At 44.2% G+C, this 21219-nt stretch overlaps 1 protein-coding gene across 2 annotated transcripts; it reads left to right on the top strand.

The window, feature by feature from the left end:
* Nucleotides 1-1020: 1020 nt before the first annotated feature.
* On the top strand, nt 1021-20718 carry pycr3 (pyrroline-5-carboxylate reductase 3). Of its 2 annotated transcripts, XM_048547652.2 has the most exons (6): nt 1025-1229; nt 5964-6028; nt 6713-6892; nt 14878-15090; nt 15855-15947; nt 20036-20718. In XM_048547652.2, exons 1-6 carry the CDS (start codon nt 1151-1153, stop codon nt 20216-20218), a joined length of 813 nt encoding a protein of 270 aa, XP_048403609.1. In that variant the 5' UTR covers nt 1025-1150; the 3' UTR covers nt 20219-20718. The 2 variants fall into 2 exon arrangements, with proteins under 2 accessions (XP_048403620.1, XP_048403609.1); XM_048547663.2 differs by lacking the exon at nt 14878-15090 and having other exon boundaries at nt 1021-1229.
* The last annotated feature ends 501 nt before the right edge of the window (nt 20719-21219 follow it).

The raw sequence follows: 21219 nt of genomic DNA, 5'->3' as shown, positions 1-21219 counted from the left end.
AGTAGCACAGCCACCGTGGGCAAGTTTTTTGGAGACAGAAAAGACCACAGATGCTGGATGTGGGAGTCAGTAAATGTGGAGGTAGAAAAACACAATGGGTCAGACAGCATCTGAATGCAGTCGTGGCGATCTGGCCAGGCACTGCGTGATATCGGACAGTATGCCGCAGATTTGGTGGAAGGTGGGCGGGGAAGAGGGAGGTTCTGGTCGGCCAGCTGCAGTGGGGTGAACCCCGGCTCTTTTGACGGTCGGCCAGCTGCAGTGGGTGAACTCCGGCTCTTTTGACGGTCGGCCAGCTGCAGTGGGTGAACTCCGGCTCTTTTGACGGTCGGCCAGCTGCAGTGGGTGAACTCCGGCTCTTTTGACGGTCGGCCAGCTGCAGTGGGTGAACTCCGGCTCTTTTGACGGTCGGCCAGCTGCAGTGGGTGAACCCCGGCTCTTTTGACGGTCGGCCAGCTGCAGTGGGTGAACTCCGGCTCTTTTGACGGTCGGCCAGCTGCAGTGGGTGAACTCCGGCTCTTTTGACGGTCGGCCAGCTGCAGTGGGTGAACCCCGGCTCTTTTGACGGTCGGCCAGCTGCAGTGGGGTGAACCCCGGCTCTTTTGACGGTCGGCCAGCTGCAGTGGGGTGAACCCCGGCTCTTTTGACGGTCGGCCAGCTGCAGTGGGGTGAACCCCGGCTCTTTTGACGGTCGGCCAGCTGCAGTGGGGTGAACCCCGGCTCTTTTGACGGTCGGCCAGCTGCAGTGGGGTGAACCCCGGCTCTTTTGACGGTCGGCCAGCTGCAGTGGGGTGAACCCCGGCTCTTTTGACGGTCGGCCAGCTGCAGTGGGGTGAACCCCGGCTCTTTTGACGGTCGGCCAGCTGCAGTGGGGTGAACCCCGGCTCTTTTGACGGTCGGCCAGCTGCAGTGGGGTGAACCCCGGCTCTTTTGACGGTCGGCCAGCTGCAGTGGGGTGAACCCCGGCTCTTTTGACGGTCGGCCAGCTGCAGTGGGGTGAACCCCGGCTCTTTTGACGGTCGGCCAGCTGCAGTGGGGTGAACCCCGGCTCTTTTGACGGTCGGCCAGCTGCAGTGGGGTGAACCCCGGCTCTTTTGACGGTCGGCCAGCTGCAGTGGGGTGAACTCCTGAGTTGTCGGCCTGGTGTGCAATGGCGGGCGAGCTGATGGTGGGCTTCATTGGAGCCGGGAAAATGGCCCTCGGCATCGCCAGCGGCCTGCTGCTGTCAGGTAAAGAGAAACGGCGCTGTCCTCAGGGATAACAAGGTGTAGAGCTGGATGAACATAGCAGGTCAAAGCAGCATCAGAGGAGCAGGAAGGCTGATGTTTCGGGCCTAGACCCTTCTTCAGGAAAAGGTCCTCAGGGAGCAGGTCAGACGTCAACAAACTCTGGAGAAGCTTTAATCATGAAAGATGGATTGTGGGGGGCAAGGGAGAAAGAGGGATGGGGGATTGGAGAGTGAAGAGAGGTTTTGTAGGTAATTCTAAAAGACAGGATTTGCAAATGTTTAGATAGGCACAAACTGATTAGGGGTATCATAGATTCCCTACAGTGTGGAAACAGGCCCTTCGGCCCCCACCGCGCCCTAAAACATCCCACCCAGATCCAACCCCCTATAACCCACACACCCCTGAACACTATGGGCAATTTAGCATAGCCAATCCATCTACCCTGCACATCTTTGGACTGTGGGAGGAACCCACACAGACATGGGGAGAACATGCAAACTCCACACAGACAGTCACCCGAGGCTGGAATCAGTCCCAGGTTCCTGGTGCTGTGAGGCTGCACTGTTAACCACTGAGCCACCACACTGCACATAAAAGCCAGCATGGTCTTGTGTGAGGAAAGTCGTGTCTCACAAACATGATTGATTTTTTTTAATTTACCAAGTGTAGTAGATGTTGCCCAACTTGGAGTTGAGTAAGCCTGAGACAAGGTTCTGCACGTTAGACTAATTAGTAAAGTTAGGTTACATGGTATTCAGGGAGAGGTTGCCAATTTGATCCAACATTGCCTTAACTGCAGCTGATAAAGAGTGGAGGTGAAGGGCTGTTTCTCAGACTGGAGGCCTGTGACCGGTGGTGTTCCATAGGGATTAGTTCTGTCCCCACCTTTTCTCATTTATGTAAATGATTTGGATGAAAACATAGGTGTGGTTAGTTAGTTTGCAGACAAGTGGGAGAGGGACTAGAGAGTGGAAGGAGGGGAAGTAAAGGGAGAGGGAGGAGTTGTTGGAGGTAATTCCGAAAGGTAGGATTTACGAACATTTAGAAAGACACAAATTGATTCGGGGTAGTCACCAAAGTTTTGTGTGAGGAAAATAGGTGTGGTTAGTTTGCAGACAATGCCAATATTGGTGACATAGTAGACAGTGAAGGTTTTCTAAGAATACAAAGGGATCTTGGTCAAATGGTTCAATGGACTGAAAAATGGAAGATGGAGTTCAGTTTGGGTAAATGCGAGGTACTGCATTTTGGTACAAAAAAAGAGGGGCAGGGCTTATAAAAGTAATAAAGACAAAGTTGCTGAAAAAGCTCAGCAGGTCTGGCAGCATCTGTGAAGGAGAAAACAGAGTTAATGTTTCAGGTTTGGTGACCTTTCCTCAGACCCTTCCTTATAAAAGTAATGGTAGGGCCCTGGGTAATGTTGTAGAACAGAGGGACCTAGTGGTTTAGTTACGTAATTCTTTGAATTTTGTGTCACATATGTGTCGTTAAAAAGGTATTTACCATACCTTTGTTGCTCAGATGGTTGAGTATGAGAGTTAGGAAGTCATGTTGAGGTTGGACAGGATGTTGGTGAGGTTTCTTCCGGAATACTGTGTCAAGTTTCAGCTACCCTGTTGTAGGAAGAATATTATTAAGCTAGAGAGAGTTGTATCTTCAATGGGAAGAGGGAGAGGAGGGCGGAGAAGAGAGAGTCTGGGTTTGAAGCAGGTGTGCCTGTGATTTGTGGGGAAAAATGTGTCTGGGTTTGGGTTTGGTGAGTGTGAGCAGAGTGGTGTGTTGATGTCAGGTTTTATATTTTTCTGAATCTTGACCAATTTGTGAGATTCCCAACTTGCCGAAAAAGCAGCAAAGCTCCATCCAAAAGAAAAGTACAAAAACACTTGAATTTTTATAATGCCTAACTTGACCACCAGTATCTCAATTGCTTCACAAGCAATGGTATATTTTTGAGGAGTGAACTGTTGTAACATAGGAAATGCTGAGCAAATCTGCACATGATGTCTCAATAGAAGCTTGATAATGATCAAAAATAAAGTTGCTGAAAAAGCTCAGTGGGTCTGGCAGTATCTGTGAAGAAAAAAGTCAGAGTTAATGTTTTAGTTCCAGTGACCCTTCTTCAGAAGTCTCCTCAGTCTTCCTCAGAACGCTGATTTTTTTTTTCTTCACAGATGCTGCCAGACCTTTTGAGCCTTTTCCAGCAACTTTGTTTCTGTTCCTGAATTGCAGCATCTGCAGTTCTTTCAGTTTTTGTTTTGTTTGATGACCAGCTAGCCTGTTTTAATTATGATTGAGGTTTAAAAATTGCTCAGGACATCAGCTATAATTTTTCCACTGTTCTTTGAAATAATACCTCGGGATCCCTTCCACCCACCTGAGGGAGCAGAAGTAGTCTCAGTTTTAACGTTTTGTCTAAAAGCAGTTACATTGAAAGCTGTGGAGATTCATGCTAATCATTGAGGAGTGTATGTCTGGTTTTGGAAAGGGACTTCGAGAATTGCAGTGAAACCATTCATACGGGGTTAATATGGGGATCGCATCTCAGTCATGCAGTTTATATTGTAGTAACACTGATTTAACATGGAAGCAGATTAGGTTGTAGACTTGCTTGCCAAGCCAGTCTGTTTAATTGCAGATGCTCCCTCGCCCTGCTAGGTTGCACAGTCAGTGAAGCATTGTGGTTCTGTCCCACAAGTTATTTGTATGCCTAGGTTTGCTGGGGTGGTTGGCATCACTTCCATTTCTGTTTTTCATTAGTTTGTTAAGAAATGGCTGAGGAACTGAATGCATACTTTGGTTCTGTCTTCACAAAAGAGGGCACAAATCAGATACCAGATTTGTTGGAGGATGCAAGATTTAGTGACAGGGAAAAACTGAGGGAGCTGGGAACATTGGAATTGAAGGCTGATAAACCACCAGGGCCTGATCATCTACATTGCAGAGTACTTAAGAAGGTAGCTGTAGAAAAAGTGGATGCATTGGCGGTTAGCTTCCAGGATTCTATAGACTCTGGCACAGTCCCTCCAGATTGGAGGGTCTCTAATGTCACTCCAATATTCAAAAAGGGAGGTAAAGAGAATACAGAACTATAGACCAGTGAGCCTAACAGTGGTAGTGGAGAAAATTCTTGAATCCGTTGTCAAGGATTTTATCGCAGAGCATTTAGAAAGTGGAGGCAGGATCAGACACAGTCCCCTTGGATGTATGAAAGGGAAATGATGCTTGATAAATCTGTTGGAATTCCATGAAGATGTAACTAGTAGAGTTGACAAGGGGGAGCCAGTTGCTGTAGTATATTTGGACTTTCAGAATGCATTTGTTAAAATCCCATATGAGAGATTCACGTGCAATATTAAAGCAGTTGGGATTGGGGAAAGTGTATTGAGCTGGATAGGAAACTGGTTGGCAGAGAAGAGACAAAAGAATAGGAATTAATGGGTCCTTTTCAAATTGGCAGGCAGTAACTAGTGGGGGTGCTACAGGGATCAGTGTTGGGACCCCAGCTATTCACAATATATAATTAATGATTTGGATGAGGGATCAAAATATAACATCTCCAAGTTTGCAGATGATACCAAGTTGGGTGGGAGGGTGAACTGTGAGGATGCAGAAATCCTTCAGCATGATCTCGCCAGGTTGGGTGAGTGGGCAAATTAATGGCAGATGCAGTATTATTTAAATAAATGTGAGGTTGTTCACTTCAAAAGCAAAAAACAAGAATGCAAATTACCACCTGAATGACTGTAAATTGGGAGAGGGGAGTGTGCAGCCAGAGGTGTCCTTGTGCACAAGTCGCTGAAGGTAAGCATGCAGGTGCAGCAGGCAGTAAAGAAGGCAAATGGTATGTTGGCCTTCATTGCGAGAGGTTTCGAGCATAGGAGCGGGGATGTGTTGTTGCAGTTGTACAGGGCCTTGGTAAAACCACACCTAGAATATTCTGTGCAGTTTTGGCCTCCTTTTGAGGAAGGATGCTTTTGCTCTCAAGGGAATGAAGCCAAGATTTACCAGGTTGATTCCAGGAATGGCAGGTCTGACATAGGAGAGATTGACTAGTTTCAAATGGTTTTTGTTAGAGTTCAGATGAATGAGGGGGGATTTCATGAAGATTTATAAAATTCTAACTACTGGACAGGGGGGATGCAGGAAGGATTTTCCCGATGGTGGGTGTGTCCAGAACCAGGGATCACAGCATGAGGATTCGGGAATGCCATTTAGGATGGAGATGAGGAGACATTTCTTCACCCAAAGTGGTGAGCCTGTGGAATTCATTACTGCAGGAAGTAGTTGATGCCAAAACATTGAATCTATTCAAGAGGTGACTAGATATAGCACTTGGTGAGAATGGGATCTAAGGTTATGGGGAGAAAGCAGGCTTAGGCTATTGAGTTGGATGATCAGCCGTGATCGTGAAGAATGGCAGAGCAGGTTCAAAGGGCTGAATGGCCTCCTCCTCCTATCTTCTGTGTTACCTAGCAGGGTGACAAATTGTCTGCAATCAGATTCACTGGCTTGACGAGCAAGTCTACAACCTCATCCACAACTCGAGCTACAACTCTTTTCAAAAACTTAAGCGGAAGCAGATTATATGGGACGCATAGTCCATTTGGCCCAGTCGGTCCATGTCGGAAATTACTTTTCAAACCACCTTCCTCTTGTGTTACCAGGGTCTGAGGAGGTGAGGGAGCAGTAAGGTGCAAAGTAAATTTTTAAAATAAATCTTTTTCTACTCCTTAGGGAATGTGAAACCTGAGAAGGTGATAGCTTCAGCTCCATCAAACAACAACTTGTATAAGTTCAAGGTACTCTCTCTGCATTATAGCTGTATGAAACTTCGTGATGGGGAATGAGGGTTAGCGAGGGTAAGCAGCTGGAACCATGGAACCTGTTTAACAAATAGCTGAGCCACCCCAATATAGACATGCACACACACACATATTGGCTTCATCGATTACAGGGCTGCTTTGTGGCGTTACTAAGTTGCTGCAGATGGTTTCCAGCTGTAATTGCTAGATGTAAGTTATCTTGAATATCCCCTGGGCTAAGGAAAAGGAAAATGCTGCAGCTAATCACTGTCCAGCGCCACCCTCCTCTGTGCTGATTGAGAACGGAATCATACTTGGGTGGTGAAGTGTCCCACAACTGAATAGCCTAGTACCTGAGCCTGTACCTAAGCTTGAACAGCTATATCCAGAAAAGAGTCAGAGAGAAAAATGTCAAGATTGATGCTGGGAGTCTCTTTTTAATTGTATTGCAGGACATGGGCATCACTGGCTGACCAATGTTTATTGCCCATCTGTTGTTGCTGTTGAGAAGGTGGTGGTGAGCTGCCTTCTGAACCACTGCAGTCCATGGGGGAAGAAAGAAGCTAATCAGATTTCCCTGATATAACGTTCAGGATGGGGCTTTATGAGGAATGGGTTAAGATTGCTGCTGATATGGGCCTTTTCTCAAAACCGGCTTTCCCTCTGATCCTTGCTCTGCAGGAAGCTGGGATGCAGACAACACACTGTAATACCTCAGTGGTGGAGAGCTGCCATGTCCTTTTTCTGAGCGTCAAGCCTTCTCTGCTGCCAGGAGTCCTGAAAGAAATTGCACCATTTGTCACACCAGCACACCTCATTGTCTCTGTTGCTGCTGGGGTTACCATAGAAACTCTAGAAAAAGTAAGTATATAGATCTCCTGTCAGCTAGAGGAGCTGTTAGAGGTGAATATTTTTCAACTGTTTTTATTTCTCTTCTGTTGAAGTTGTGAACTTTTCACTTGAAAATTGTCATACTGACTAGTTGTCCTCTAATGCTATAACCATTAACCGTTTTTGTTTCCCTCCCACATAAGAAACAGGCGAAGAGTAGTCCTTCAGATCACAGCTGATTCTTGATCTTAACTCTACTTTCCCTTCTGCTCCCATTTCTCTTAAATTTTTGAACTTCAAAGAAATCTATCGATCTCAGTCTTCAATAAACTCAACGGCTGAGCATCCACAGTCCTCTGAGACAGGAATCCCAAAGATTCACTACCCTTTGAGTGAAGAAATCGTTCTTCATCTCAGACCAAAATGGCCACCCCTTTATCTAACACTGCGCCCCAGTTCTAGGTATCCTAACCAGGAAAACCATTCAGCATTTCACTCTCTCAAATGCTCATCTATTTCACTGAGAACAGTTCTCCTTCGTCTAAACTCCAGTGTGTAAAGACTCATTCTATGTAATCTGCACTCACATGGCAGCCCTTTTAACCCAGGAATTAATCTGGTAAATTTCTTTGTTGTGTCCCTACTAAGGCAAGTGTATGTTTTATTGGAATGGAAAACAAAATTGTGAATAAAACTTGTGTGTAATCTCGCCAAAATCCTGAACGATTGCAGGAAGGCTTCTTTGCCCTTGAGCTCCAACCCCTTATAATAAACTAACCTTTTGCCTACCTAACTACATGCATTACCTGCATAAAACTTTTAAATATTTTTGGTATAAGGACAACAGATGAGCACCAACATTTTTTTAAAATTTGTGCATTCATAGGATAGGAATATTATTGGGTGGTATAGCATTTATCGCCCATGACCAAGTGTCTTTGTAAAGTTGGTGAGCTGCCTGCATGAACAGAGGGGGAGGTGGTGGGTTAATGGTAATCTCATTGGACTAGTGACACAGACCCTCAAGCTAATGTTCTCCAATCTCACTATGGTGAAATATGAATTCAGTAAAAATCTGGAACAGCTACTTACCCAATGGTGACCGTGTAACTAATGTCAATTGTCGTAAAAATCCATCTGGTTCACTAATGTCCTTTTAGTGAAGGAAATCTGCTGTCCTTACCCAGCCTGGCCTGCATGCCCCCCTAGACCCACAGCAGTATGGTTAACATTTTAACTTCCCTCTGGGAACTTGGGGATGGGCAGGAAATGCTGGCTTAGCCAGTGATGCCCTCATCCCATTAGTGAATAAATAAAACACCATCGTGCTATTTGATAGGGAGTTCTAGGATATTGACTTAGTGATGTCGAAGGAATGTGATGATATATTTCCAAGTCAGAATGTGTGTGTGGCTTGGAGGGGAATTTGAGAGTTGAGGTATCCTCTGTATTTGCTGTCCTTGCTCTTCTAAGGATAGAGGTCGCAGATGCTTTCAAAGGAGCTTTGACGATTTGGTTCTGTGCATCTTCTGTTGGTAACACTGCTGCCATTTTTCGTTAGTTTTGAGGATAGTGAATGTTGGTGGTGGTGGATATGATGCCAACAAGGATTTATCTTAGATGGCATCAAGCTTTTTGACTGTTGTTGGAGCTACACTCATCTGGATGTGTGGGGAATATGCCTTGCCATCCCATTCCTGACTCTGTCTTGTAGATGGTGGACAGGTTTTGAGAAGTCTGGAAGTGTGTTATTCATTACAGTATTCTTAGTCTGACATGGTCATGTAGGCACAGTATTTATATGTCTGTCCCATTTCCGGTTCTTGTCAATTGTAACTCGCAGGATGTAGGGGGGATTCAATGATAGTGCCAATGAATGTCAAGGGAGAAATGGTTAGATTCTCTCATGTTGGAGATAGTCATTGCCTGATTCTTATGTGTCACGGATGTTACTTGCCACTTGCCAGCCCAGACCTAGTCTTGCTGCATTTGGACATAGAATGCTTCAGTATACGTAACATTGCAAATTTGTGTGTTTTAATAAGATTGCCTCTTATTCTTCTTAAGTCCAATGAGTACCAACCTAAACTGCCAAACCTCTCCTCAGAACACAGTCCCTCCATAGTTCCTTTTAGTCCACAGGTTGGTGCAACATCGAGGGCTGAAGGGCCTGTTCTGCACTGTATTGTTCTATGTTCTATACCTTGAATCAACCTAGAGAGCCGTTTCTGGGCTGCCTCTGATCCCAGTATATCCATCCTTGGATAAGGGGATCAAAACTGTTCATAATATTCTAGCTGTGGTCTTCTTAATACCTTATATAATTTTACCAGGACCTCCCTTCTTTTATCCTCCATTCTATTTGAAATAAAGGTCAATATTTGATTGACCTTCCTTTTTTTTTGATCCACCTTTATCTATTGAACTTGGACACTAATTTTTCTTTGTAATTTATGCACAAGGACTCCCAAATCCTTTTATGCTATAGCTTTCTGCAGTCTTTCTCCATTTAAACAATATTCAACTCGTCTATTCTTCATTCTGCTGTGCATAACTCCTCACCTTCTCACGTTATATTTCATCTATCAAATTTTTTACTGACTTGCTTCAGTGCTCTATATCCGTCTGCAGCCTCTTCCTGAAATTCTCACCTCTTATCTTCCCATCTATTTTTGTGTCATCCACATTCATGTACAATAGTACATTCATGTTCCTCATCCAATTCTTTCATGTATATTGTGTGGCCCCAGCATTAATCTCTTCAGCACACCGTTAGTTAACAGGTTGCCATATTGAAAATAACCCCCAATCCAAACCTTGTCTTTTATTACTTGGCAAATCCTCTATCCATTCTAATATTCTATGCCAACACCATGGGCTCTTATCAAGTAGCCTAATGTGTTGTGAGAATCATGAATGTATCATGATTCTCTGTACTAACTCACTCACAAGCGCTCTGTGTTTACTATGCTGTGTTTCCATTCATTCGTTCATAAAACCGCATTTTGTAGTACGTTTTACTCTTACAAGATAAACTAAATTAAACATCCCTTCCTAGGCTGCCAACCCACTTACTGTTTCTTTACACCTTTCAATTCTTATCAGCCCCATCATGCAAGCAATGTTTAGACCTATTTCTATATCAAAGGCTAAGCCGGAATAAGTGTAACCGGCTCAGAATACTATCCCTGCTGTCGTGTCTCCATAACTCACTCAAAACTATGGAAAGATTGTAATATTAATTAGCACTTAGTAACCATCTCTCGGGACCTGAATAGGCTGCAGGACATCGCAGTTTTCCTCCACCAACTTGTACCTACAGGTAGCTGAATTTTATCTCTGTTTGAAATTTCCTTATACACTACCTACTTCTATAACACTGTACTACCTATTTCTAATGTTTATTTGGGACTATTATCTTGTACAAATGTACAGATTTATACTTTAAGTACATCTTAAATAGGGCTGCTGCCCCCTTTAAGAAACTTACTATCAAAACAACACTTCTGTGAAACCGCATGAATGAATGTGTAGGAACTGTCAAAAACTGGTAGATGAAATCTCACAACCTAGCTGGGGGAGATCAGTTTAATATCCTCAAGTTTTATTTAGTACATGTGTAATTTCTCACTTGCTGAGATCATATAGGTATAGTAATTTTACTAACGTTACTCCTTTTGTTACTAACTTTTGAAGACACCTCTTAATTATGCACACTCAGACCAGGCAGACATTCTAATCCCATCAAGAGTAACAGCCAGCATTTAGCAAGTGTTTAAACTACCTCCTTCCCCAGGACCGATGTCATGCAAACTTTGTGTACATAGATACAAATGTGAGACACCATTGTGCTAAAAATTAAATGTATGTAAAAACTATGTATAGAAGAGGCTACTATAAAACTGTACTTTGGATTCCATTGCCCCCACCCCTGAACTGTGCCACTGCAGATGCTCAGTAAAGAGGCTATTTTTGCCACTCACTGATCTCAGTTGATATTGAACACAATCCCACAGTGTGGTACCTTTTGCAAAGTGTTGGCCTGTTGGAAGTTTCTGATTTTCTTTGCCCTGCCATTGCTGGCTATGCCTTCAGCTGTCCAAGCTCTAAGCTCTGAAATTTATAGAATCATACAGCACAGAAATAGACCCTTTGGTCCAACTTGTTCATGCTGACCAAAGTTCTCAAACTAAACTATTACCACGTGCCTGTGTTTGGTTCATATTCCTCCAAACTTTTCCAATTCACCCCTATCCAAATGTCTTTTAAATGTTGTAACTGTGCCAGCGTCTACTATTACCTCATATGTTCCATGTATGAGCCAACCTCTGTGTGAAAATGTTGCACATCAGGTTCCTTTTAAATTTTTCTCCTCTTACCTTAAAAGTATGCTCCCTAGTTTTGAACTCCTCCACCCTAGGGAGGCTATTCCCCTTATCTATGCCCCTTCTGCAATGAACAAAGTCCCAGTCTGTCCTCATAACTCAAACTCTCCAGCCCTAACAATATTCTGGTAAATCTCTTCTGTACCCTCTCCAATTTAATAATATCCTTCCTAAAGCAGGCTGACCAGAACTGTTCACACTACTCCAAAAGTGGTGTCACCACATCCTGTACAATCTCAACCAGTGACATACCGACTCCTGTTCTCGATGGTCTCATTGATGAAGGCCTTCTGAACCACCCTGTGTACCTCTGATGTAATTTTCAAAGAACTATGTACCTGAACCCCTAGGTATCTCTATTCGACAGCACTACCCAGGGCTCTGCCATTATCTGTATAAGCCCTGCCCTAGTTCATTTTATCAAAATGCAATGCCTTGTATTTATCCAGTTAAATTCCATCAGTCACTCCTTTATCCACTAGCCCAATTGATCAAGATCTCTTTGTAATCTGAGATAAGCTGCTTCACCGTCAACTATACCACCAGTTTTGGTCTCAACCGCAATCTTACTAATGATCCTCCTCAACTCTCATCCAAATTGTTTATACACATGACAAACAATAGTGGACTCAGCACTGATCACTGCAGAACACTTCTGGTCACAGGCCTCCATTCCAAACAACGACCCTCCACCACCACCCTTTGTCTCCAACTGTCAAGCCAATTTTGTATCCAGTTGGTGAGCTCTCCCTGAATCCCATAGGCTAATTAGTAAAATTAGATCATATCATGTGGTACATTGTTAAAGGTTTTTCTTCACTTCACTTGACAAAGGAGCAGTGCTATGAAAGCTTGTGATTTCATAGAACATTACAGCACAGTACAGGCCCTTCGGCCCTCGATGTTGTGCCGACCTGTCATACCGATCTCAAGCCCATCTAACCTACACTATTCAAATAAACCTTTCGGACTACAACTTGGTGTTGTGTGATTTCTGAACTATTCTTAAATAGAGGCTCCCGCCAGTCCTCTGGCATACCCATGACTCTAATCTCTGTCACTAATTTTTTAAGATTCTCCATAAATCTGACCTGTTCTAATATCTCCTCCTCTGTCTCCTCATCTGATTCTTTCTTATGGTACTTTGGTTCATTCAGCTTTTGAGCACAACAATCTGAGGGACCACAAAGCTATCTCTGGCCTCACTGAGGTTTACTGTACCTATTCACTGATTAGCAAGGAACCACCAACATGCAGTTGTTAACAGAGTCAATAAACATGGAGGTGGAAAATCACAGCAGGTCAGATAGCAACCGAGGAGCAGGAAAGCCAATTTTTCAGGCCGAAACCTTTCAGCTTTTTGTTTTTCCATTCATTCACGGGACGAGGGCATTGCTAGCTAGGCCAGTGTTCCTTATTCATCCCAGAGGGCAGTTAAGAGTGAACCACATTGCTGTGGGCCTGGAGTCACATGTAGCCCAGATAAAGTAAGGACGGAAGTTTCCTTCCTGTAGGACATTAAAAGTGAAGGACATTTGTTGCTATGAAAAAGCATTGTTCTCCCAAACACCAACGTCTGTTGGTCGTGACAGTCAGAACGATTAGACTTCCACCCGAAACTGAAGAACCTCAGCCCAGTGGGAGAACGTAGAATTTTCTCTTTCTTTCCCTACCCAGCCCCTGAGAACAGTCACCCTTCACCAGCGGAGGGCTTAACAAACTCTCCTTCTCCTATACCACGAGCACCAACTTAACTATCAGTAAGTGATCCTCAATCACTGGGCCCTACAGTTCCCTGTAGAAAATTGTTCAGCAAATTATCTCATTCTCACTGAACTCTCATTGCTGAGCACTAAGAAAGCAAATTAGGCCAATGCACTCCTACCAAAAGTGCTTTGCACTCCCATCATGATCACTTCATAGAGTGGATGTGTATGAATGTAAACCCTCTGATATTGAGGTTAGTCAGCTCGCCGAGCTGATTCGTTCCGCAGACGTTTCGTTACTGTGCTTGGTGACATGCTCAGTGCAGTCTCTGATGAAGCATCGGTGTGTTTTTAAACTCTGGGGTCCGTTGTGATGGATCCCCTCACTTCCAGGATCCCTCTGTAATGGAATGTATATGGGGTCGAGTTCAATGTGTTTATTAATAGCATGCTTCATGGAGTGCCGTGCTTCCAGGACTTCTTGTGCTTGTCTCCACTTAGCCTGTCCCAGGATTTTGGTGCTGTCCCACTTGAAGTCGTTCTCCTTGTCCATGTGGATTGAGATGAGTGAGTATTGGTCGTGTCTTTGTAGCCAGTGGTGTTCAGGTACTCTTGTTGCTAGTTTCCTTCCTGTCTGTCTGATATAGTGTTTCCCGCAGTCTCTGCAGGGGATCTCATAGATGACGTCGGTCCTGTCTATGGCGAGGAGTGGGTCTTTAATTCGGGTGAGCACTTGTCGTAGGCTAGATGTGGGCTTATATGTCACTCTGCTGCCCAGCGGTCGTAGGAGTCTCGTGGTGAGTTCTGATGTAGGGTAAGGTAGAGTTGAGGAAAAAACTTCTTCACCCAGAGAATGGTGGATATATGGAATGCTCTGCCCTAGAAGGTAGTGGAGGCCAACTCTCTGGATACTTCTAAGAAAGAGATAGAGGAATCAAGGTTTATGGGGATAAGGCAGGAACAGGATACGGATTGTGGATGATCAGCCATGATCATAATGAATGGTGGTGCTGGCTTGAATGGCCTACTCCAGCACCTATTGTCTATTGTGATGAGTGTGTCGGGGCGTGTAGAATCTTTCTGATGCTGTTCCTGTAGGCATCTCCTAACCCAGTTCTTTGAATATCCATTATTCTTGAACACTTGGAAGAGGTATTCCTCCTCTTCTTGGCATAGTTCCGTGTTGTTGCCCTTTTAAATAGCATTCGCACGCAGCTTCGTTTGTGTGTGCTGGGTTGGCTGCTATTAAAATTCAGTATCTGGTCTGTGTATGCTCACCTGAATTAAAGGCCCACTCCCCACCGTGGACAGGACTGATGTCATCTGCGAGATCCCCCGCAGAGTCTGTGGGAAACACTACATCGGACAGACAGGAAGGAAACTAGCAGCAAGAGTACCTGAACATCACTGGCTACAAAAAGACACGACCAATACTCACACATCTCAATCCACATGAACAAGGAGAACCACCACTTCGACTGAGACAACACCTTGATCCTGGGACAGGCTAGGCAGAGACAAGCACGGGAATTCCTGGAAGCATGGCACTCCACGAAGCATGCTATTAATAAACACGTTGAACCCGACGCCATATACATTCCATTAAGGAGAACACCTGGAAGTGAGGCAATCCATTGCAACGGACCCCAGAGTTTAAAAACCAGACAGGAAATGCTTCATTGGAGGCTGCACTGAGCCTGTCACCAAGCTCGGTAACGAAACGCCTGCGGAACAACAAACCAGCTCAGCGAGCCAACCAACCTCAACACCCACAACCCGAGCTACAAATCTACTCCAAAACTTTAGAACCCTCTGATATATTTTAATGAGGTGTGTGTGCTTGATGGGCTCCACCTCTGCTGCCATAACTCTTAAATTCTCTGAGATATTTCTCATACCCTGTTCTGTGTGTCTGTCTTGTCAGCTGCTGCCCGTGGGCACCAAGGTGTTACGAATGATGCCGAACCTCCCGTGTGTGGTGCAGGAGGGCTCGATGGTATTTTGTCGCGGGAGCTGTGCCATGGAGCAGGATGGTGCTGTACTGAAGAGCCTCGTATCTTCCTGTGGACTGTGTGAAGAAACTCTGGAATCCTATATAGACATCCACACAGGGATCAGTGGGAGTGGAGTGGCATACGTAGGTGTTGTAAGAAGCAAAGGGTTCCAATTGTTAATGTGCAGCTTGATGGACTTTAGTAAAGCACAGCATTGCCTGGTCAATGTCTGAAAAGATAAGCCCAGCCTTTCGTTCCTTTCATGAAGCTATTGACCTCCACGCTGACGTGTTAGATGCTCTCTAGCTAGCGAGTTTTGAGAGGATTGGTAAAGCGGGACATAACACCAGCGCTTCGTCGGAGGCTCACTGATGATGTTACCTAGAATGGTGACGAAACGTCTGAAAACTAACCTTCCAGCTCAGCGAGCAAACTCACATCCATGCTCTCTAGCATTAGAAATAAGTGTCAGTAATTCAACTTCATGGAGCATCATAGCAATACCATATTTTTTTCCAAAATTTTTATTAACTGTATCATGGTCAAAAACTAGAACTACAGAATGATACAGCTCAAAAAGAGGCCATTCAGCCAATCATCAATGCCATTTCTTTGGTAGAACTCACCTCCCTTCCCTGATACAGCAACACTGTTTCAGCAAAGAGCAATAAAGTTCTCTCGGGTACTTGGCTATCATTTAATCTTTGACCAATGTCCTCAAAAACCTGATTCATCTAGTTGTTTTCACATTATGTTTGTCGAAGCTCGCTGAGTGCAAGTTGGTAGCTATGTTCCCAGCATTACAGCAACTTCTTCAGAACTACTTCCTTGGTTGTCAAGAGTATTTGGAAGATAAAATTTGTGAAATATGCTATGTAAATGCAAGCTCTTCTTTCTTATTCTATAGGTTTACCTATTTGCTGCAGCTCTGGCAGAAGGGGGTGTTAAGATGGGAATGCCATATGAATTGTCAAAGAAGATGGTAGCTCAGACACTACTGGTAGGTGACACAGCATTAGGCACTTTTGAATTAAAGATGTCTTTTTTTTCTAATAAAATAATGATCAATAATATTCGTGTGATGAAAATATTACTGGCAAGGCAAAAGCTTATTGTCCATCCCCAATTGCCTGAGAGAAGGTGGTGGCGTACCATCTTCTTGAAACTCTATAGTCCTTGGTGGTGTAGGGATATCCGTAGTGTTGTTAGAAAGTAGGTTCCAAAGTTTTAAACAAGCAACAATGAAGCAATGGCAATGTATTTCCAAATCAAGATGGTGACTGGCTTGAAAGGGAACTTTTTAGGTGGTGGTGTTCCTGTGTAACTGATGCTCATGTCCTACTAAGAAGTAGAAATTACAGGTTTGGACACTGCTGTTGAAAGAGCCTTGGTGAGTTATTGCACTGCATCTTGTAGAAAATATTGCTACATCTTTTTTGGTAGTGAAGTGAGTGTATTGAATTGCTGATGTCCTTTAGGGAAGGAAACTGCCATCCTTTTCTTGTCTGGATTACATGTGACTCCAAATCCACAGCAATGCAGTTGACTCTTAACTGCCCTCTGGCCTAGTCAGTGAGCCAGTGACAGCCTCATGAGTGAATGCCAAATGTGGTACCAATCAAATGGCTGTTTTGCCCTATATGGTGTCAAGCTTCTCAAGTGTTGACATTGCACCCATTCAAGTGACTGGAGACAATTTCATCACACTCCTGACTTGTGACTTGTAGATGGTGGACAGACTTTGGGATGACATCTCAATGAAGTGAGTTACCAGCAGATGAGTTACTTGCTGCGGAATTCCTAGCCTCTGACTTGTTGTTTTAGCCACAGTATTTGTATGGCTGGCCCAAATCAGTTTCTGGTCTATGGCAGCCCACAGGATGTCAATAATGCAGAATTCAGTGATTGTAATGCCGTAGAGTATCAGGGACAAGTGATTAGGGATTCTCCTATTGGTGATAGTCATTACCTGTTACCTGTGTGGCATCAGTGTTACTCGCCATTTATCAGCTGTTATGGTTGCAGCTGATGTTACTACTGGACAAGTCACATCCGAGGCTAAAAGCTGGTTTGATAGATCGTGTTTTGGTTTGCTTTTAATGTAGTAGTCAAATGCTGCCTTGGTATCAGGACCAGTCACTCATATCTCACTTCTGGAATTTAACTCTTGTCTATTTGGATTAAGACGGGGTTAATGAAGTTCGCAGCTAAGTGGCCCTGATTGTAAGCCTAACTGGGTGTCGGTGAGCAGGTTATTCTTCCCAAGTACTGCTTGTTAGCACAGTTGGCAGTCCCTTCCGTTGCGTTATTGATGATTGAGTGTAGATTGTTAGTGCAGTGGTTGTCTAAATTGGATTTGTTCTTATTTTTGTGTACCTGAACAATTTTTCACATTTGATGAGTAGATGCCAGTTATAGCTTTACTAGAAATGTAGAATATTGGCACAGGAGTAAACTAGTTGGCCCTTCAAGCAAGCTGCACTTTTCCGATATGATTGTGGTTGATCACCCAATTCAGTAACCTGTTCTGCTTTCTCCCTATATCCTTTGATACCTTTAGTCTGAAAAAGTGTATCTACATCTTAAAAGTCCTGAATGTTTTGGCATCTATGGCAAAGAATTCCAGAGGCTCACTGCTCTGAGTGAAGAAATTTCTCTTAATGTCTGTCCTAAAAGGCCTACACTGCATCCTGAAGCTGTGATAACTGTGATCCCTAGTTCTGGACTCCCTGGTCATTGAGAGTATGCTTCCTGCAGCAACCCCGTCTAATCTTCTAAATTTTAGTGAATGTAACCTGAACTAATCCAGTCACACCGCGTGCGTTAGTCCTGCTATCCAGGAATCTTGGCTAGTGTTGCTCATAGTTCTGGAGCGCAGGTCTTCAGCATCATTGTCGGAACGTTGTCAGGGCCCATCGCCTTTGTAGTATCCAGTGTCTTCAGCTTTTTCTTGATGTCAGCAAAATGGAACAAAATAAATTGGCTGAAGACTCGTATCCTTGATACTGGAGATCCTAGAATGAGTCTGAGATGAATCATCATCTGGGTACTTCAGGCTTAAGGTGGATGCAGATAACTTCAGCATTGTGTTTTATAGTGGGTTCCCCTGCTACTGAAACAGGGCATGTTTGTGGATCTGCCTCTTGCAGTGAGTTGTTTAATTCCCCTGGCATTCATGGTTGAATTTCTGAACTGCAGGGGTCAGATCTGATCTGCTGCACGTGGAATCACTTGGTGTTATCACATGCAAGTAATCCTGTGTTGTAACTTCACTAGCTTACTATTTTACTTTCAGGTATACATACCTGATGTTGCTGCTGGCTTGACCCTGTGCAGTTATCATTGAACCAGGATTGATCTCCCAGTTTGATAATAAAGGTAGATTGTGGTTGGTTTTAATTCTATTGTTAATGGCCCATTGCATTTCATGAATGCCAAGCTTTGAATTGCTTGATCTGTTCAATTTGACATGATAGTGCCATACAACACAGTGGAGGTTATCCCCAATATGAATACAGGATTTCATCTCCACCAGTACCTTTGTGGTTGTCACTCCTACCAATACTGTCATGGACAGGTAGATTAGTGAGGACAGAATCAAGTCCATTTTCAGTCTCGTTGGTTCCCTAAACACTTGCTGTAGACTCAGTCTCCTAGCTACGTCCTTTAGGACCAGGTGAGCCTGGTCTGTAGCAGTGATAATTAGCCGCTGTTGGTGACGGATGTTGAAGTTCTCCACCGAGTATTTTGTATCTTAATGCTGTTTCCACTTCAACGTGGAAGAGGGCTGCTTCATCAGCCAAGGTGGGCCAATAAATAGTAATCAGCAGGAGTTTTCCTTACCAATGAATTCATGAAGTCCGGAGAAAGTGTTGAGGACTCCCAAGGCACCTCCTTCCCAACCGTTATACCTAACCTGTGGGTTTATCTGGCTTTTGAGAAGGACATTTATCTCAGAAATAGAGATGGTGATATCAGGACATTGTCTGTAAGGTAGCTTTCTGTGTATATGGATATGTCATTCTACTGCTTCACTAGCCTGCAGAACAACCCTCCCAATTTTGGCACAAGGTCCCAGATTTAATAAAGGAGATTTGTAGTCACCAGTGCTGTGTGTGTGTGTCACTGGCGTCAGTCCTTAGATCGGTGCTGGTGGCCCATCCTGTTTGGTTCCTTTTCTTAGACTTTGTAGCAGGATTATTCAAATGAGTGGCTTACCAGGACTTTTTTTCAATGCACCTGTGGGTCATGAGTTTTGACTGAGCTTTATTGCCTGTCCCTAATCATCCTGGAGAACATGGTGGTGCACAGTCGTTTTCAATTATTGCAGTCCACAGGTGTAGGGACACTCTTAGTATTGACAGGAAGAGAGTTCCTGGTCTTTGACCGAGTGACACAGAGGGAACGGCAATATATTTCCAAGTCAAGATGGTGAGTGGCTTGGCAAGAAAATTGCAGGAGGTAGTATCCCCATATATCTGTATCTCTTGTCCTTTCAGGTGGAAGTGTGGCGAGTTTGGAAAGTGCCGTCGCAGGAGCCTTAGTGAATTGTTGCACTGAATCTTGTAGATGATACAATTGAATGGCACATTGCTGCTAATGAGTGTCGGTGGTAAAGGGAGTAAATGTTGAAGATAATGGATGTTGTGCCAAACATCCAGGCAAGTAGACTATATTCCATCACACTCCTGATTTGTGCCTTGTAGATGGTGGAAAAACTTTGAAGCACGTGAGTTGCTGAGTTTGGGAAAGAGGCTGCGAAATATTGGGCATGGACATATAAAATTATGGTGAACTTGTTTGCTTGGAACTGCGAAATATAGCTGTGGGAACAGGGAGAAAGGAAATGTCCAGATCTTGATGAAGCAGAAAGAGATGATCCCTCCTTGCTGGTCAAAGCAGAGAAAGGGAGAGGTATCCATTTACAGTGGGGACAGGTCTGATCTTCAGTGCCTGAACTTGGACTCAGTGTTAACCCTGTTTCTCCTCAGATGCTGCCAGCCCTACTGCTGAACCTTCTACTATATAGATGATAAATTCTCAAGAACATTTTTAATAATTTCTTCTCTGTGTATGCTAACTTCTCAGGGAGCTGCAAAGATGATCATGGGGTCTGAGGACCACCTGGAGAAACTGAAGAGTGATGTATGTACACCAGGTGGAACCACCATCCACGGCCTGTATGAGCTGGAGAAGGGAAACCTACGCTGCACTGTCATGAACGCGGTGGAAGCTGCAACAAACCGAGCCCGTGAACTTGGTAAAAACTAGTTTCCGCAAAGTAGGAAGCACAATGGTTGTAGGACATGCTCCTAGAACCGTTCCAAATTTCCATGGGCTTTACAATGTTGGCCATCAATATCTGGAGCCCAAAAGGAACTAAAGAGAGAGACTAATTCATCTTTGGGTGGGGTTTGGTGGGGATTCAAGGGACATCTGAAATCCAGCATTAAAAGATATCGTGCATAAACCAACTTCTAATGTGAAATATTAGACAGAAATTGCTGAAGAAATTCAGCACAACTGACAGCATCTGTGGAGAGAAAGCAGAGTCGGCGTTCTGCGTCCAATAACCCTTCAAGCCAATCTGGGCAAGAGCAGAAGCTACTTAGATTTGCATGTTAAACCTCTTTTTTTTTCTGCTTCCATATGACGGGTTGCTGAACAGGTTTACTGGGTTAAAGTAAAATAAAATATACCTGAAGCATCAGAGATAATGGGAACTGCAGATGCTGGAGAATCCAAGAGAACAAAGTGTGAAGCTGGATGAACACAGCAGGCCAGGCAGCATCTCAGGAGCACAAAAGCTGACGTTTCGGGCCTAGACCCTTCATCAGACCTCAGATGAAGGGTCTAGGCCCAAAACATCAGCTTTTGTGCTCCTGAGATGCTGCTTGGCCTGCTGTGATCATCCAGCTTCACACTTTGTTCTCTTGTATACCTGATGCATCGTTGGGCAAACTGTATCATTACCATTCTAATCTGAATCACCAATATATAGTCACGAAGGAGCACCAATTTTCTATTTTAGAGGAGTTCCTCAAGTTAATCTTCCAAGCAAATGGATGGGGTTTTCTATGTTTACAATTTTCTGTGTCCAATTTTGGGCCCCACACCTCAGGAAGGACATACTAGCCCTGGAGCGTGTCCAGCGGAGATTCACACGGATGATCCCTGGAATGGTAGGTTTAGCGAATGATGAACGGCTAAGGATCCTGGGATTGTACTCATTAGAGTTTAGAAGGTTGAGGGGAGATCTAATAGAAACTTAC

The sequence above is a fragment of the Stegostoma tigrinum genome, chromosome 2, assembly GCF_030684315.1.
Source record: "Stegostoma tigrinum isolate sSteTig4 chromosome 2, sSteTig4.hap1, whole genome shotgun sequence".
In the NCBI taxonomy this organism is placed as follows: domain Eukaryota; kingdom Metazoa; phylum Chordata; class Chondrichthyes; order Orectolobiformes; family Stegostomatidae; genus Stegostoma; species Stegostoma tigrinum.
The sequence above is the reverse complement of the archived record's forward strand: the minus strand, read 5'-3'. Positions and strand labels throughout refer to the sequence as shown.